At 48.9% G+C, this 15,872-nt stretch overlaps 1 protein-coding gene across 6 annotated transcripts in view; it reads right to left on the bottom strand.

Annotated features, from left to right (window-relative positions):
- LOC132235624 (solute carrier family 22 member 4) overlaps positions 1 to 15,872 on the bottom strand; it is a 43,117-nt gene that overhangs the window by 25,796 nt on the left and 1,449 nt on the right. For all 6 annotated transcript variants that reach the window (XR_009453063.1, XR_009453062.1, XM_059698336.1 and 3 more), the window contains exon 2: positions 91 to 194. Coding sequence is in view for 4 of the 6 variants with exons in the window: in XM_059698336.1 (XP_059554319.1) it covers positions 91 to 194 (104 nt within the window). In the remaining 2 variants the exon portion in view is untranslated. The remainder of the gene's footprint in view (positions 1 to 90; positions 195 to 15,872) is intronic.

Here is a 15,872-nt window from a genome sequence, read left to right as displayed (position 1 = left end):
CTGGGTGGAAACACCTTGCATTCAGTTCAATCCCAAGACAAACAGGGACTGACCAGGGCCCCATCCCACCTTTCCCCCGAGCCTCCTTACCTGTCTGACAGCTGTCCGGAAAAGAAGGAGCCAAGGAGCACGCCCACGAAGAACAGGGAGGTGGTGAGCGGCGTCTTCCAGTCTTCCTTACACACCAGGTTCCACTGCCAGGGAAACAGCGCGAGGAGTGAGCCCGCTTCCCAGCGGCCCAGCCCCAGCCCAGCTCCGGGGGACAGCAGCACCACGGCCAAGGGCAGGCTGGCCATTGTGCAGAGGGCCCTGGGGGTGGGCTCCGGACTACCTTTTACTGGGGCGAGTCACTGCCCTCCCTGAGAGCCCCCTTCCCTTCTGAAAGGGAGTGTGATGCCCTGGCTCTGCTGGCATCACACAGTGAGAGTGAGCTGAGGCCACGGCTGTGACTGGGGACCCTCAGCTGCACAGTGGCATGAAGCAGAGGAGGCATGTCTACACCACGGAGGGAAGGTGTCAGAGCACGCAGCGAAGGTGTTAGAAACTCCTGAGGGGCGGGGCAGGGGGCATGGTCACTTGGTCCAGGTATAAAGTTTCCTCTGCCTTGTTGAAAGTGCAAGTGGTCCCAGGGGGTCTGTGATTACATGTGCTGAGGAGACTCCTCCGGAGATCCCTGTGCTCCCCGGTCCATTCACACCAGAAGCCTGGATCGGGCCCCACTGAGCCAGAGGGGATGTAGCCTATCTCCTATCTACAGTCCTCCACCCTCCTTCCCACCCAGCCTTCCCAGAAGTGGGGCCCTCCCATTGCCCAGGTCCCCGGGGCTGCTGCAGCCTTAACAAGTCTCTGCTGGTTGATCGATAACATGAGGGTTTCAGCCAGCATTCCAGTTCCTCCCAGCTCTTGACTTAAGTCAAGCCAGCAACATCTCAAGGGAGGTTGCACAAATTTCAACATGTGTTCAATGAACTTTCATTTATTTAAAAAACTAGAGGCCCGGTGCACAAAAATTTGTGCACTCGGGGGCGGGGGGGGAAGTGGGGGTGCTTCAGCCTGGCCTGTGCCCTCTCGCAGTCTGGGACCCCTCGGGAGATAACGACCTGCTGGCTTAGGCCTGCTCCCGGGTGGCAGAGGGCAGGCCCAATCCCTAGGTGCAGCCCCTGGTCGGGCTCAGAGCAGGGCCGATTGGGGAGTTGGGGCGCTGCCCCTGTCATGCAAAGAGCAGGGCGGATCGGGAGGTTGCGATGCCACCCTCAGTCACGCTCAGGGTAGGGCCGATTGGGGGATTGGGGCACCGCCCCCTGTCACACTCAAGGCAGGGTCGATGGGCAGGTTGTGCGGCGCCACCCCCTGTCATGCACAGAGCAGGGCCAATCAGGGGGTTGGGGCGCTGCCCCCTGTCACTCACAGAGCAGGGCCCATCAGGGGGTTGGGGAGCTCCCCCCTGTCACTCACAGAGTAGGGCCGATAGGGGAGTTGGGGCACCACCCCCTGTCACACACAGAGCAGGGCGGATCTGGGGGTTGGGGCGCCGCACCCTGTCACACTCAGGGCAGGGCCGATAGGGAGGTTATGGCTCTACCCCGTCACACACAGAGCAGGGCCCGTGGGGGGCGGTTGGGGCATCGCCCTCTATCACCCACAGAGCAGGGCCGATCAGGGGGTTGGGGCGCCGCCACTGTCACACTCAGGGCAGGGCCGATGGGGAGGTTATGGCTCTACCCCGTCACACACAGAGCAGGGCCCATGGGGGAGGGGGGAGGGTTGGGGCACCGCATCCTGTCACACACAGAGCAGGGCCGATCAGGGGGTTGGGGCGCCGCACCCTGTCACACACAGAGCAGGGCGATCAGGGAGTTGGGGCACCGCAGCCTGTCACACACAGAGCCGCAGGGCGATCAGGGGGTTGGGGAGCTCCCCCCTATCAGGCACAGAGCAGGGCTGATCAGGGGGTTGGGGCACCTTCCCCTATCACGAACAGAGCAGGGCCGATAGGGAGGTTGTCACACACAGAGGTTGCCCCCTGTCATGCTGATCCCGGTGCCGGGAGGCCTCGCGGCTTCACTGATCTCGGTGCTGGGAGGCATATTACCCTTTTACTATATAGGATAGAGGCCTGGTGCACGGGTCGGGGCCGGCTGGTTTGCCCTGAAGGGTGTCCTGGATCAGGGTGGGGGTCCCCACTGGGGTGCCTGGCCAGCCTGGGTGAGGGGATGATGGCTGTTTGCAGCTGGTCACACACCCTTCAGGGTGGGGGTCCCCACTGGGGTGCCTGGCCAGTCTGGGTGAGGGGATGATGGCTGTTTGCAGGCTGGTGGGTGACTGAAGCTCCCAACCGCTCCTTTTTTTCTTTTTCTTTTTTATTCTGGGCCAGCTTTAGCTCTAAGGCTTGGCTCCAGCTCTTAGGCCTCCGCTGTTAAAAGCAGGTTTCTGGCCTTTGTTTACCTTCTGTATTTGAAACAATGTTGCGATACTGCTGGCTGAAGCCCGGCGACTAAAGCAGGTTTTTGTTTAGCTTCTATATTTGTAACATAGTTGCTTAGAGTTGCAGCTCAGAGGCCGGCAGCGGCAGGCAGGGAACGTTGGAGTCCTCCGTCACTGAAGCAAGCAAGCCTCATGTTTGCTTCCAGCTGCCTGGCTGCCGGCCGCCATCTTGGCTGGCAGTTAATTTGCATATCGCCCTGATTAGCCAATGGGAAGGGTAGCGGTCGTACGCTAATTACCATGTTTCTCTTTTATTAGATAGGATAAGCAGGTGCCAATGAGTATTTGGGAGCTGTGGGTCAGGAGGTTGTTGTGTGTGGCCGGATGATTGGTCTAGAGCAGTGATTTTCAAGGAGTGTGCCACAGCACACCAGAGTGCCACAAGAATCTTTAAAACATGCAATACCTGACTATTTAGTCAGGGGCACTGACCTCTTTTCCTGTAGATTGTCGAATGAAAAAATAGCAATAGCCAACATAACAGCCATCTAGTGTGAATGAATCAAAATTACACCGATTTTTTTTTTGTCAGATTGGCACAAAATATATATTTTCGGGTGTGCTGCAGACTTTCAGTAACCAGTGTGTGTGCCGCGGGATGGAAAAGGTTGAAAATCGCTGGTCCAGAGCAGAGCCCCTGCTTCCCGTCCCACCACCACCCCAGCTCCACTTGCTGGTGGTGATGCTTCATGACAGTCTCAAAGCAATTCAGTTCTTAATGCTCACAACTTCCCTAAAATAGATTTAAAAATGAATTCACATATTTCTGTCACACCTCATTCTACAGGAGAGAGAGGTGTGTGTAAGAACAATTCCCCGCCCCCCCCCCCCAAAAAAAAGTGTTACACAAAAAGCCAAGGGAATTGGGGCAAAGAGAAAGCACAGGGGAGGAAGGGCTGCAAAATACCCAAGCTGAGGGGAGACTGACCACCTGCTGCCCTGCCCAGGGTCCTGCCTACTTGCTAGGGAGGCCCTGAAATCGAGCTCTGAGCATCCCAGCCGCTCAGCGCTCAGGACCGCAGTGCACACGGTGATAAACTCGATCTGCAGAAGCTCCTGAGTACCGAGACCTGAGAGAAGTCTCTCCTAGACACTTTCTTCCACAAAGGCGTCACTCTGTGATGGTAAGGGTAACGTCCTTGAGAACACCCTTGTCCTAAAGACAACAGCAAGATTCATGAGGCTGCCTTTCCTGGTGCCCATGATGCTGGCCACGGGAGGGACATCCAAGCACAGCTCTGCAGAAGAAACACAATGTGGCCCAGGAACTCAGCTCTCTGCCCTCAGTCACAATCCCAGGAGAAGTCCTGAGGCCACACCCACAGTAGGGTTGCTTCACCTCGGGTCCCTGAATGGGCTTCATGGGAAAGGTCACAAACCCTCCAAAGTTACATGGCCAGGTTCATGGGCCTGGGCAAAGGATGGGAAAAGGTAGACAGGATATGCACCTGAATTGATGGCCACCCACTTCCAAACCTCACTGGCCAAAGTGTCAAAAAAGAGCTTGGATCTGTTCCAACACACAGCAAGATAAGCAATTGAGATTTCAAAGCCTTATGATGTGGAGTGCGACCCATTTTGCAGAAGAGTAAACTGAGGCGCTGAGACGGGGTTTTGTCTGAAGTCATAGCAAGTAAAAGGGCATGTGAGTGACCAACTCAGGTCTCTACAACCTTGTATGCATCTCCCGCTTTGAACATGAATTCCGAAGGCTGGATAAAATGAACTTCCATGCCATACACTTCGGCAAGGAATGTGACAGCAGGACTAGGGGCAGGAGGCCTCCACCACAGCCTTCAGCCTTGGACTGAGCCAAGAAGATCTCCAGCTTGGTAGGAGTATTAATGTGTCCATGATCAATCATCACCAGTCCATCTGCAGTGGAGAAAAGCTCTTCTGAAGATACTGTGGTCTCTCTCCTTTGTGATTCTTTTTGAACTTTTTTCTGTCAGGACTTTGCCTTAGATGAGGGGAGGTAAGATTTAGAGACATCAAAGAAAGAAGAATGCTGTCAGGTGTGGAGCTAGGCATCGCCTGAGCAAAGGTTGTGGGAAGGACTGGCTACCTAATTTGCAGGCCCCACACAAACTGCAAATGCAGGAACCCTCTTGTTAAAAAATGATTCAGAATTTCAAGACGTCAATATCAGAACATTAAAACCAAGCACGGGCCCTTTGCGACTGCACAGGTTGCATGCCCAGGCTTAGTAGTGGGTCAATTTGATCTCTTTGGGGAATGGAGCAGGGGAAGGGGTTCTGAATTGGAGTGCTGGGAAGGGTGAGCAATGACCAGCTCTCCATCATTCTCCTGTTGGAGGCCATGCAGCCAGGGCTCTAGACCCCCCTTCCCTCCTTGAAGAAGGGCTCAATAAGCCCCGTCAATATCATGCTACACAGGAGGTGGCCGTGTGTGTACAGCAGCCACTTGCTTCAGGCCCATGCAGGCTGCTATCTACATTTATTTTTTTAATTTTAATTTTTTAAATATATTTTATTGATTTTAGAGAGGAAGGGAGAGGGAGAGATAGAAATGTCAATGATGAGAATCATTGATTGGCTGCCTCCTGCATGCCCCCTACTGGGGATCGAGCCCGCAACCCAGGCATGTGACTTTGGCTGGAATCGAACCTGAGACCCTTCAGTCTGCAGGCTGACGCTCTATCCATTGAGCCAAACCAGGTAGGGCATGCCATCTACCTTTAGAGAGCTGCTCATACCCAGCAGAGAAAGGCAGCTGGACCTCCGTGCTCCCGGGGAGGGGGGCGGGGAGGCTCCAGGGCTGATCTTCTCTTGGGGAGTTGCTGTATCCAAGGAGTCTTTTAGAAAAGCTGCAAAGGGCCTGGTAATAGGACACAGGATTGGCAGACAAAGTTCCAGCTGGGGCTCACAGGGCTGCAGTCTAGTAAATCAGCTGTCAGTCTGAAGAGGAGCCCCTTTCTCCACGGGGCTATTCCTGGGGAGTTCAGGTCATGTCTGTCCCAGACCCTTGGGGCTTGAGGGGTGTGTCTTGGGGCCTCGCTAGCCAGGGCCCCAAGGAACTCTCTGTGCTTAACAGTGACATGACAGGCTCAGTGGGAGACAGTCTTTTCCTTGATGGGACAGACCTGTGCCTTGGTCTCTCACAGATCTATACAACATGCTCAGAGGTGGATGGCCTGGTGAGTAGCTAGCTGGCAATCCTCTGGACTTGTGCTTTGAGGTCAAACACTAACATTTCTGAAACATAAGCCCCACACCCCCACACATCCCCTGGAGAGTGGAATGCGGGAACCAACTGGCCCAAGATGTGCAGAGTAGGGGCACTGGATATGTCCTCCCAGCGTTACTATGTCTGTCTCATCCTCAGGGGCTCAGACCAAGGTTTCCCCAACAAAGCAGAGTGAGTTCCATGTAGCTGGACCAGCTAGCCTTCGGTTCTGCTTTAAGAAATAAAAGCCCAGGTCACCAGGTAAAAGGGGACAGGAGGTCACTCTTGCCACAGAAGAATGTGCCTCTCATCCCTCCCAGCAGTAAACACAGGAATGACAACTACAGTGTATTGAGTGCTAACGGTGTGCATTGTATTGTCTCATGGATCTCAAAGCTGCTGTGTGAAATGGGTAGTCTCTTTATCCCCATTTACAAATGAGGAAATGACGGCACAGAGCACTGAAGTGACCAGCCCATGTTCTAGTGGATTGGTAAAGGAAATTGCTTAATCATTTATCCAACCGTCATTGAACACCTGCTCTTGGCCAGACTCTGTGTGGGGTACAAAACAGACATGGTTTCTGCTTCCACAAAGCTCAAGGTCAAGCATACTTTATAGGACAGATCATGTGCGTGCATTAGCCCAGCTGTCCTGGGCCACTGTGCCCTTGCTCTCTGGCTAGAGAAGAAAAGAGCCCCCCCCCCCCCCACTTTCCTCTATCTCCTCCAGATGGACGGAGTTCTAAAACCTGAACCTATTCATATAATTATTTGAGATAACGAATGCTTGCACAAGGCTAGGCACATGATGGATGCTTAACAAACTGCTGATGAACGAACGCTGAACAATTAGGAGTAATGGAAAACGAGTTTGAAAAATGTGTGGTGTCACACTTTGTCCTTTGAAAATCATCCTCAACCTTGAACTCTCCCAGTAGCCAAAGTTTCTGCATTTATCAAAGGCGTAAAGGACCATAAAGAACTGCAGAGAAATGAGAACTCTGGAAGGCAGCCTGACGTTGAGCAGAGTGTACAGGCTCTCTTGAGTTCTGTCACTTATGGCTAGGTGGCTTTGGGCTACTCATTCACACCTATCAGCCTGCTTTTTCATTGTCAAAGAAGAGCTGTAATACTCCTTCCTAGGGATGCTGTGAGCATTTGACAAGAAATGTAAGTAGAGTGTCTGACATATTACAGGCCTTCCTAAATGGCAGTTCCCTTTCTACTAACCTCACACCTTTGTCCTAAGCAAAACCATGACTTAGAACAAACAGCATGAATGAATAAGCAAAGCAGGTTACACTTAAACCTGACTAAGCAAAAGAGATTCTCAGAAACAAGAACTTTGTATTCAGTGACCAAAAGGCTTTTACCATAGGGCATAAAATCCCTTTATAAATGGACTTTAATCTTAGAGATGAGTATACATGAAAATCTGACATTAATCCACTTAAGAGTGAAAAATATATTTCGGTCACATCCTCTTATAGTTATTTTTCATTCCAGGGAAAATAGGAAGTAGTAATTAGTTAATAATAGAATATACATCCCCCCCAATTTCTTCCTTATAACTTAGTTGCTACTTAAAGCTGAAAATTTCTTGACTGTTGGGGAAAAAGAAGCTGGATAGTTAATTATTTTTGTTTATAATAGCTATATTGAGATATAATTTACACGCCATAAAAGTCACTCTTTTAATGTGTACAGTTCAGTGGTTTTAGTATATTATTCACAGAGTTGTGCAACCATCAGCACTATCTAATTTTAAAATGTTTTTACCACTCCTGAAAGAAACCCTATGCCCATTAGCAGTCAATTCCCATTCTCTTCCCCCAGGACCTGGCAACCATTAATATACTATCTGTCTCTATGGATTTTCCTATTTTGGATATTTAATGTAAATGGAATAATACAATATGTGGCCCTTAATGACTGATTTCCCCCCCACCCCACTAAGCATGTTTTCAAGATTCACCCATGTTGTAGCATGTGTCAGTGCTTCATCCTTTTTTATGGTTGAATAATATACCATTGTATGGAAATACCATATTTTATTTAACCATTCATAGGTTGATAGACATTTGGGTTGTTTCTATTTTTGGCTACTATGAATAATGCTGCTATGAACTTTTGTGTACACAGCAGCATTATTCTGCTCTATCTCCACAGTCTCCCTATTCCTACCAACATTTGTTACTGTATGTCTTTTTAATTATAACTATTCCAATGGTGTTAAGAAGTATCTCATTGTGGTTCTGATTTGCATTTCTCTAATGACTAACAATATTGAGCATCTTTTGTGTTGAATCTGTAGATCAACTTGGAGAGTGTTGCCATCTTAACAACATTAAGTCTTCTGCTTCATATTGGCCTATCACAAGAACATGAGACGTCATTCCATTTATTTAGGTCTTGACTTTCTTTCAAACATGCTTTGTAGTTTTCAGAGCATGTTTTGCATTTAAAAAAATGTATTCCTGGAGAACTTCTTTTAATATTTATTGTAAGGAAGTACTGTTAGCAAAAAATTATCTCAGTTTTTGTGTATCTGGGAATATCTTTATTGCATTTTCTTTTTAAAAAATATTTGTATTAATTTCAGAGAGGAAGGAAGAGGGGAAGAGAGATAGAAACATCAATGATGAGAGAGAATCATTGATTGGCTGTCTCCTGCATGCTCTCCACTGGGGATTGAGCCCACAACCTAGGCATATACCTTTGACTGGAATCAAACTAGGACCCTTCAGTCAGCAGGCCAACACTCTAGCCACTAAGCCAAACTGGCCAGGGCTCTTTATTTCATTTTCAAAAGAAGTGTTGCTAGAGATAAGATTCTTGGTTGACATATTCAGCACTGTGAATATGTAATCCCACTGACTTTTGGCCTCCATTGTTTTTGATAAGTCAAACGTAAATATTATTGGAGTCCCCTTGTATATGAAGTCATATTTTTCTTGCTGCTTTAAAATTTTTCCATTTGTGTTTGATGTTCAGCAGTTTACCATGATATGTCTGTGTGTGGAACTTTTTTGTTTTTTCTACTTGGACTTTGCTGAGCTCTGACCTATGTAGATTAATGTTTCTCATAAAATTTGGAAAGTTTCAGCCATGATTTCTTTGACTAGATTTTTTTTTCTGTTTTTCTCTTCTTTCTGTCTAGTATTCCCATTATGCATATGTTGGTGTGCTTAATGGTGTTCCACTTTTCTCTATGACTCTGTTCATTTTTCTTCATTCCTTTTTCTCTCTCTTTTTTTTGGATTGCATATTTACTATTGTTCTACCTTCAAGTTTGCTGATTCTTTCTTCTGCCTGTTTATATGTACAATTAAAGCTCTCTACTGAATTTTAACTTCAGTTACTATATATTTCAACTCCAGAACTTCTACTTAATTTTTATATATAAATTTAATTTTGTCTTAATTAGTATTCTACATTGGATGAGACATTGTCATCATACCTTCTTTTACTTTTTTTAAGTATGCTGCTTTGAAGTCTTTATTAATATATCTGGGCCCTTTTATTCCGTTTCTGTTGCCTGCTTTTTCTGCTATGTGTCGGTCATATTTTCCTGTTTCTTTGCATGTCTTCTAATGTTCTTTTGTTTAAAATTGGACATGTTAGGAAATATATTATGGAAACTCTGAGCACTGAACCCCACCCACACCCTAGGGAGGCTTGTCTTTATTTGCCTGTTGACTTATTTAGTAACTTGGCTGGACTCTAAGTGATGTCTGGTTCCCTTTCAGTGTGAAGCCTTTGATGTTGCTCTTCAGAGGGCACAGTGTTGGGCCCGTGCACAGACAGGCACCCTGGGATGACAATGGCTTTAGCAGGCTCTTTTGACTGTCTCTTTCCCTGATTTTTCTATTATGCTGTCTGCCTCTGCTGATAACAGACCCAGCTGATCGTGTTATTGTTTTTAATAATCCCTTAGCACATAAATTATCCCACAGTCTAGTTCGATTAATTCAAATCCCTTTGCAGGAGTAGTTTTTGAGGTTTGTTCTGACTCTAGGAGGGATGTTCTGAGCGGTTTCTTTTTCTGGTTGCCACTGGTAAACTAACTAGCTGACCTGTGGGCTAGCTTGTTGCTCTAATGGAGCTGCCATCCTCCTCTTCTTTATCACCACAATCTACTTTGTTTTCAACATCACTCTTCGTCTTCAACTGCTGCACGCTTTCAAATGAAGTTGTTTTCTGTAGGGACAGCTTCAGAGCTCTCTGTTCCAACGGGACTGCCTTTCAGAGGGTAAAAACCTCTGGGCTCCAGCTCCAGAGCTGAGGGCAGAGAAAGCAGCCCTCAGAGTGACACCCCTATTCATGAGTTGGACTCTGGGTGGGGGTGATAGCCTCTGTCTTTTCGGCTTGCTTCTCTCACCACGGGACCTCCGCCCTACAAACAAGCTGGGACAAGAGTCCCAATAGTCGTGGCTTATGTAACCTGCGGTAGAGCTGCCACCCTATCAGTAGGAGCTGAATAGAAGAGGGGGTCCCCCAGTCTCCTGGCTGCACTCACCAGAAATTAAACCTCTGCGACTTGGAGTCCAGGAAGTTGAGGTGGGCTAAACCTTAAAATGTTCTCAGTATCTTCCCCCCTTCATATTAGAGGTAAAGAAAATCAGCCACAGGTGGCGAGGCCTGGTGAAGAGTTCTGTGGTCATCAGAGGCTCACCCCAACGAAAGACCCAGGGAGTCTGAGTGGGATGGTGGGGATGGGATTGGAGAACCTGAGGGAAGGAGAAGGGGTACTCAGGGGCCTGGCCCTCCTCTTGCATCCTGGCGCGGAATCCATCACAGCTCTACCAGGCTCCACTCTGGGAATGTGAGCAAATGGCGTGGGGTGTGTACCACTGTGGACCTTCCCTACAGTCCGGCAAACACAGAGCAGGAACCACTAGCCTTGGGCTATCTGTGCCAGTTGCTAGGGCATGAGAGTCAATCCTGCTTCTCCCCAGAGCCTCCATTCTCTCTGCACCATCTCTGCTCCAAATGGTATCCTTGCTTAAAACTACACCAAGGTTTCCGATAACAAGGCAGGCCTGTACTAGCCTTGAATATAAATTGACTTGGCCTATCACAAGGGACAAATTATAGTCCTTGCAGAGGCCCAAGGCATCTGCAGCTCCTCTGCTCAGCCCTGCCAAAGCCTTGTTTTTTGACAACCAACCTCTTGGACTCTGTGTGAGAGTTCTGCTGCCCACCAGGAGGGATGGACAAAGTCTGTTTATCCAGAAAGTTGGCAAGAGGTGTAGGTGAGGCAGTTTCTGGACAAAGGCACACTCTGAGATCCTGGTGCCATTGTCTGGAGGAACATAGCTGAGAGGCCACAGGCAAACTGTTTAGGGTGAGACAGTTATAAACAAACAGGGAAGCACATTCGGGCCAGAGCTAGGGAAATGCCCCTGAATCTCCTTTATTTGTTCTCTGGCAAGACCTTTCTGAAGCACTGACTGGAAATAAAAGTCTTTCCAGCTGGTGTTGGCTAGAGGCAGAGGTCCCCACACCTTACCCCCTTTGGAATGTACCAAAGGGCAGGTCTGAGTGTGAACTTGGTTATTTTCAGGCTATCCTGAGAACCAAGCCGTCAGTCCCCATACTGGCCAGCAGTATGCCAAGGCAGCCGACAGGCTTGATGGAAAGAAAACAGCCTAAACCTGCCTACTGCTCAAACTCTGCAACTTTGCCAGAGCCCAGCCAGGCCCAGCCAGGCCCCAGGAGAGGCACATGCCTGCGTGTTGCCATATGCACTCACTCCCACATAGAGATCAGATAGATGCCAGGCTCAGGCTGTCTAATTGTTCCCTTCTTTGCTGCTCCCAATGCCTCCCATAAGTGTTATCTTAGCAGAGATGAGGCCACTGTGTTTCAACCTCATAACTTTGGACTGTGTGGGGGAAATCAGCGTGTCCTGTTCTGTCCATCCATGCCCTGACCCCGGGTCCCAGGAAAGATGCACAAGGCTAGTGCCTCCAAAGGTCCAGGCCCTTTGCTGGAGATTCTTTCATGCCTAAAGGCATGACTACCAGCAGCTCCACCCACGGGTTTCTAGAGGAAGCACCCAGCTGCTAGAAAGGCTAAAAGTTTGTCTGGTGAGGAAGCAACCCTGTCTCGGGCCATTGGTGGCTGGCCACAGAGGGCTGGTCCTGTGGCTCAGTAGGGTGCAGAGTCATCCCATACACCAAAACAGTTGCGGGTTCAATTCCCAGTCAGGGCACATATCTAGGTTAGGGGTTCAATCCCCTGTTGGGTACATATGGGAGGCAACCAATCAATGTTTCTCTCTCACAGCGATGTTTCTCTCTCGCTCCTTTCCTCTCTCTCTAAAAGAAGAAGAAGGCCGGTCCTTACCAAAAGCAGGTTCTCTCAGGGCCTCTGGAGCACAGGGCCTGGAAGTGGTACCTGACTCAGAGGGGACTGCATAGTTCTCCAAGCCCATGGACTGAATGGGGTCAAGACTACCTGATGTTCCATGGGAAACGAGGACGTGTGTGAGGCAGAGGCCAGCCCATGCTTAGACCCTGGCCAGAAGCTAGGCTCACCCCTACTGCTCAGCCTGAGGCCCTTCAGATGAATCGAGGCCCCCTGGAGAGCAGGGAAGGGGCTGCCCTCCCTGCTCCTTCAGCCTCAGGGCTGGAGGCTTCTGAGCTTCCTCACACACAGGGCCTCTGCTCGGTGGAGTCCATCACACTGAAGGGCTACAGAGAGGGCCATGCCCAGGGAGGCTGGTCCCCCCAGGCAGTAGGTCTCAGTGAGAAGCATCCATCATCAGCCGGTCTGGGATGTTTGGGGTCCCTTCCTTCCCCAACACAAGTGTCAGTCTCAACCTGCTGGGGCAGATTCCACTCGTTCCTGCTCCTGCTCCCGTTCTGCGGTGGCTGGCACTCCTCCTCCCTGGGCCAAGCACAGGCTTCTCCAGCCCGACTCCAGGGACAGACGAAGGGCCCTGCCCTGACTCTTACATTCGTTATCCTTAAAGTGAAAAATGATTTGGTTCATGCTGGCACAACTGAAGCAACAGAATAAATAAGGATAGTATTAGATTATAACTCATGAAACAAAATAAGTATGTGTGAGTCTGTACTGATATAAAGTAATAATTGTATAAATAAATAAATGGGAGTGAAGAAGAAGCTCTTCTTTGCAGAATTCCAATTGATAAATTGGAAAGAATGTAGACGATGCAAAAATCACCACTAGGCAAATGCCACAGAAATAGTTGTTTTAGTTGGAGAAACAGGATATTTGTATAGCCTCAAAGTATCTCCCCCCAAGATATTCATTAATGATAAAGGGGAAAAAATAATGGCTTTACAATGAAGAAACCAAGCAGACACCAACTTAAACAAGTGATCAAGGTTAACATCACCAGTAATAAGCCATATCGATACTATGTACCTGCTGGTATGATGCCCCATGGACACATCACTTCTATGGTATTCTTGTCAAAAACTCACAAACTCAATTTCATCGTGAGACAAATTACACAAATCCCAAAGCAAGGAGACTCATAACAAGTGTCAAGATCAAGATAAGGAAAGACTGAGCAACTATCACAGATGGGAGGAGACTACGGAGACATGACAACCAAATACAATGTAAAATCCTGGGTCGGATCCTAACACAGAAAAAGAACACGAGTGGAAAAACTGGTGAAATTAGAACATGGTCTGAAATTTAGTAAATAATATTGTAACCAATGTTAATTTCCTGGTTTTAATAAATAAATTACGGTTATATAATTTGTGACCATTAGGGAAACCTGGGTGAAGGGTATATGGGAATTCTCTGTGCTATTTTCACAACTTTTCTCTAAATCAAAAATTACTTCAAAATAAAGTTTAATAAAAAGTGATTCTTAGTTACTGCACAGGATGAATAAATTGGACTTCACAAACAGCCCCCGAGGAAGGAAACTACCGTATATACACATACACACAAAGACAGATGCACGTATATACCACATTTCATTTACCCATTCATCCGCTGATAGACACTTGAGTTACTTCCATTTTTGGCTATTGTGAATAATTCTGCTATGAACATGGGTGTACAAATATCTCTTTAAGACTCTGCTTTCAATTATTTTGTATATATACCAAAAAGTGGTATTGTTGGATCATATGGTAATTCTATTTTTAATTTTTTGAAGAACTGCTATACTGTTTTTCATAGTGCCTGCACCACTTTACATTCCCACTAAAGTACACAAGGACTCCAATTTCTCCACATCTTTGCCAACACTTATTTTCCTTTGTGTGTGTGTGTGTGTGTTTTAAATAACAGTCATCCTAGCGGGTGTGAGATGATATCTCATTGTGGTTTTGATTTGCATCTGTATTTCCCTAACAATTAGTGAGGTTGAGCACCTTTTCATACACCTGTATCCCTTTTGTAGATAAGGAAAAAGAGGCTTTGAGCAGTGAATGTAACATGCTGAAGTTAGCCAGGTGGTTAGCGGTGGGGTCAGAACCTACGCTACAGCAGACTCCAGACTCCTCTGTGCCACCAATTCTCTGGGGAGAGCACCACCACCCCAGCCGCCACCCTGGGGCTTCTCCCACCTTCCTCCCAACCACCAGTGCCCATTTGCCTTTTACCTGACTCCCACCACCCAAAAAGGAAGCAAGGAGGGGAAAAACCAAATCCTGGTGTGTGTGTGTGTGTGATGAAGAGCATCCCACAGGCCCCCTCTCTGTAAGCAGGGCACAAAGGGTAGCTATGTACTTGGAGGCCAGCAGCTACCCACCCCTGACACCTGAGGGGAACAAAACCAGCAAGGAAGGGAAAAGAGACTGATCAACACAGCTGCCAGGGAGGAGACAGCGGCCAGCTCGGCCAGCTGCAGCTTAGCTGCTGACGACGCTTCCAGGAACTGAGGTGGGATGAACTGGCCTCCAGTCTTAGATGCCCCTGGGCCAGGCTGTAGGCAGGGCATGGGCAAGCACTAGGAGGCCCTGTTAGGGGATCCAAGAAGTATGGCCACCTTAGGGTCTAAGGTAGGCATGGCACCAATGCCAGTGGGAATCTGAGGTGGCCCATCGGCTGAGCCCACTTTCCGTGGGTCCTGTAGACGTTGCAGCCACCACTCCTGGCTGGCCACCAGTCTCTGCCAAAGCAACTCCCACAGCTTCCTCACGAATCTTCTTGCTTTTTATAGCAGCTAGAGTGAGCTCTTTCTAAAAACACAAATCTGGCCATGTTACGCCTTGCTTAGAACCCTCACTGTTCTTGGAATAAAGTCGATTCCTCTGTGTTCCTACCAGGCCCACTGGGAACTGGCCTCTGTGGGCGTTTCTAGCCTCACCTGCCATCCTCTGAGCTCCAGGCACCCTGATCTATAGAATGCCATCTCAGGATCTGCCACGTTCTTTGCCTGGATAAGTCCTGCTCATAGTTCCAGACTTTGCTCAAATCTTATCACCCCTCCTTGGAGTATTTCCTCACCCTGTTATCTCCACAGAGCGGGTAATATATCTGCCCCAGGTCACAGAGCAAGCCAGTCAGGATTTGAATTCAGGCTCCAGAACTCCATTGGTTAGCCCTCTCTGTAACATGGCCAGTATGCCCCATGGGCATCTGACCTCTGAGATGTCCGCAGCCTAGTGCCCAGCTCAAAGCCAGCTGTGGTGTCTGATGGTTGTCCTATTGCCCATTGAGGAAGGGGAGAGCAGTGGCCACCCTCAAGTTTTTCTTGGGAGGAACACAGAGCAGAGGAGGGTCCAGAAGCTGGGGAGTCCGACCTGCCCAACCAATAGCAGGAAACCAGTCTGTGAGGATACCCTTCTCGGAAGGACGCGTGCCCTGACCCAGCATCTCCTGGCCCTTACGCGGGGCAAAGCAGGAAACGCAGGGGGTGACGCTGTGTGTATCCTGACTTCTGAAACTCGGAAAACCTGTCACCAAATCACTTAGGGTGCTAAGGGGCTAATGGCATAAGCTGGAGCCCCCATCCACCACTGGGCCCTATGCTCAGAGGGCTCTCGGTGTGTCTGTCTCTTCTTAGTGCCTTGGGGCCATGGTCATTGGCTCCTCTGACCCCTGCACCCAGCAGGCATCAGGAGGACCTCTGCTCCTTTCCGCAGAAACTGGAGCCCAAGCTTCACTGTAGGCACGTGAGAGCAGTAGGCCCCGGATGCTTCCAGAAGTCTGTGGCCACCAGCAGGCAGTCCTGCCCATTTGTGTCTGCACTTGAGTTCA

Source organism: Myotis daubentonii, chromosome 5 (assembly GCF_963259705.1).
Source record: "Myotis daubentonii chromosome 5, mMyoDau2.1, whole genome shotgun sequence".
NCBI lineage: Eukaryota > Metazoa > Chordata > Mammalia > Chiroptera > Vespertilionidae > Myotis > Myotis daubentonii.
Note: the sequence above shows the minus strand (reverse complement) of the source record. Positions and strands in the feature narration are given on the sequence as shown.